Below are 2,789 nucleotides of genomic sequence, written 5' to 3'. Positions count from 1 at the left end.
GTTCCACGGACCACGGCCGTGGCGCTGTGCTTTGCTTTGTGAATGAAACTGGTGGTAAACCAGTGGCTGGCAGTGATGAGATCATGACCCGAGGGCAGAGCGGAGCAGGGCGGAGAGGGAGGCCTACCGCTACCGGCCGGCGGCCTAACCTTTTTTGCCACCAACTCACAGAGCCTTTGCCTCTAGAAGACCAGACCTCCAGCGATCCAGTCAAGTGCCTATAAAATCCAGCCCCGCTTCACCTTCACCCACCCTAGCTTGGGCCTTGGCTCGCACCTCGATCGCACTCGCAGCAGCAGCAGCAGCAGCAACCAACCTCCACTGCCGCCCGCAACGCACCCGAGAGGCGAGGAGGGGGAAGAAAAGCGGCGGCGGCTGCCAAAAGGAAGGACCAGGAAAGCAGCAGGCAAGGTAGCAGCATCGGATTGGTTGGGTGCCCGGCCGGCCGAGCGTACCACAACACCTCCATCATGGGGAGGTCGCCGTGCTGCGAGAAGGCGCACACCAACAAGGGCGCGTGGACCAAGGAGGAGGACGACCGCCTCGTGGCGTACATCAAGGCGCACGGCGAGGGTTGCTGGCGCTCGCTGCCCAAGGCCGCCGGCCTCCTGCGCTGCGGCAAGAGCTGCCGCCTCCGGTGGATCAACTACCTCCGCCCCGACCTCAAGCGCGGCAACTTCACGGAAGAGGAGGACGAGCTCATCATCAAGCTCCACAGCCTCCTCGGCAACAAGTAAGACTACTACCGCGCGCGGCGTGCGTGCCTCCCTCTCCGATACCTCGCCGTCGTCTCGCCTGCAACATTTACACCATTATTATTCATCATTTCCTAACCCGTGTCTCTGTTGGGTACGTACGGTACAGATGGTCCCTGATCGCTGGAAGGCTGCCGGGAAGGACGGACAACGAGATCAAGAACTACTGGAACACGCACATCCGGAGGAAGCTGCTGAGCAGGGGGATCGACCCGGTGACACACCGCCCCATCAACGAGCACACGTCCAACATAACCATCTCGTTCGAGGCGGCGGCGGCCGCGCGTGACCGTGAGGAGAATAAGGGCGCCGTGTTCCGGCTGGAGGAGCACAACAAGGCGACGGCGGCGGCGGCCGCCGCGATCGGCCGCGATCATCATCAGAACCACCACCCCGCCGGCGACTGGGGCCAGGGGAAGCCGCTCAAGTGCCCCGACCTCAACCTGGACCTCTGCATCAGCCCGCCGGCGGCGCCGTGCCAGGAGGAGAAGGCCATGGTGACGATGAAGCCCGTGAAGCGGGAGGCCGGGCTCTGCTTCAGCTGCAGCCTGGGCCTCCCCAAGAGCGCCGACTGCAAGTGCAGCAACTTCCTCGGACTCAGGACCGCCATGCTCGACTTCAGAAGCCTCGAGATGAAATGATCGCGTCTCCCCCTCTGTAATCTCCCCCTTCTTGTTTTTTTTTTTACATCTCGCCTGGATGATACGTATTTGGTTAGCTTCGTAGGTGAAAATACGTAGTAGTGAGTGAGTGAAAGAGAGATAAGGAAGAAAAAAAAAGGTGAGGATTTGTGCCCTGGGTACGTCTTCCCTGCTGCTCTCTCTTGTTGCTCCATTTTGTCTCCTCTCTTTTTCTCTGTAATTACCATCACCAACTCAACTGATCATGGGCAATAATACTTGCTGCTTAGTCTCTGAAAATTGACAATCCCGTTTGCAGAAGGCTAGCGAGCTAGGTTCAGGGCCTCGTGTGGGTGTGGCCGTGTGGTCTCAGGAACAAACGCTGGACCATGTGCTGAGGCCTAAGCCAGATCTTACGTTTACCAAACCACTACACCAGCAGCATGTGACCATCGCCTAACCGTGCAGTCCCGATAAAGCGCCTCGTGAGTTAGACCACGCTTTTTTCCAATCTGACCTGCCCTTTTTTTTTTCTTTCTTTTTTGCATTACACACACACGACGCACAGCGCAAAAGGATAGGTCGTACTACGTCATAAGTCACCAAAGAAAAAAAAAGGACAGGTCGTCATAGGTGTATGCTTCTTTCTACCTGTATGCACCACTGTGGCACTGTGGTAGTAGTAGCCGCCACCCGCCAGCAGCGTACGCAATTCGAGTCGCCCTCGATTCGAAGAGAGAAAAGGCGGCCGGCGACGCCCGCTTCTTCTTTCCGTGCTGCTGCTGCTTAGCTTATCTTCGCCGATAAAAAGGTGCTTACCACTGCTGGTAATGGAGGAGTAACCAAAGCTAGCGTACAAGGCAGGCAGGCAGGCAGGCAGGGCGTGAGGTCATGTAAAGGGCACGACCTCCATTTGTTTATCAGTTTATGGCGCTTGTTAGGTAAGAGGAGCTATACGTACGTATATGCCGCGCCTTTCCGGAGCCCGCCCCGCCCCGCCCGTCGATCGGCCGCCGTCGCGTCCCCCGGCGATGCGATGGGGGCGCGGGCGCGCGGGTGGTGTGTGTGTGTGTGTGTGTGTGTGTGTGTGTGTGTGTGTGTGTGTGTGTGTGTGTGTGTGTGTGTGTGTGTGTGTGTGTGTGTGTGTCAGCGGTTTTTGGATGGATCCGATCCCGCGCAACGCAACTTGCCTTGCCCCCGCGCGCGCGGGCGTGCGCCCTCGATCGGCTCGGCGTCATGAATGCCATCGGCGGCGGACCGCGGAGGGACGTTGGCAGCGGTGCCTCCGTTGGGTTTTGGGTGGGTTTGGTTGGGTTGGGTTGGTTGCGGGCAACGATCGAGCCGGGTGCGTGTGTTTCGTCATTCTCGCGCGAGATTGCGGCGGTGTGGGCGACGCGACTCCCGCCCCGGATGT

At 59.0% G+C, this 2,789-nt stretch overlaps 1 protein-coding gene across 1 annotated transcript; it reads left to right on the top strand.

The window, feature by feature from the left end:
- Positions 1–1,675, top strand: LOC8063318 (myb-related protein Hv1). Its single transcript, XM_002462698.2, has 2 exons — positions 1–733; positions 865–1,675. Exons 1-2 carry the CDS (start codon positions 471–473, stop codon positions 1,394–1,396), a joined length of 795 nt encoding a protein of 264 aa, XP_002462743.1. The 5' UTR covers positions 1–470; the 3' UTR covers positions 1,397–1,675.

Source organism: Sorghum bicolor, chromosome 2 (genome assembly GCF_000003195.3).
Source record: "Sorghum bicolor cultivar BTx623 chromosome 2, Sorghum_bicolor_NCBIv3, whole genome shotgun sequence".
Classification (NCBI taxonomy): Eukaryota; Viridiplantae; Streptophyta; class Magnoliopsida; order Poales; family Poaceae; genus Sorghum; species Sorghum bicolor.
This window is presented reverse-complemented; position numbering and strand designations above follow the sequence as displayed.

Excerpts from the sequence above, each read along its gene's own strand:
- LOC8063318 (XM_002462698.2), top strand. The coding sequence starts at position 471 with ATGGGGAGGTCGCCGTGCTGCGAGAAGGCGCACACCAACAAGGGCGCG. Across the intron at positions 734-864 it reads CACAGCCTCCTCGGCAACAA|ATGGTCCCTGATCGCTGGAA; the intron begins GTAAGACTACTA and ends CGTACGGTACAG.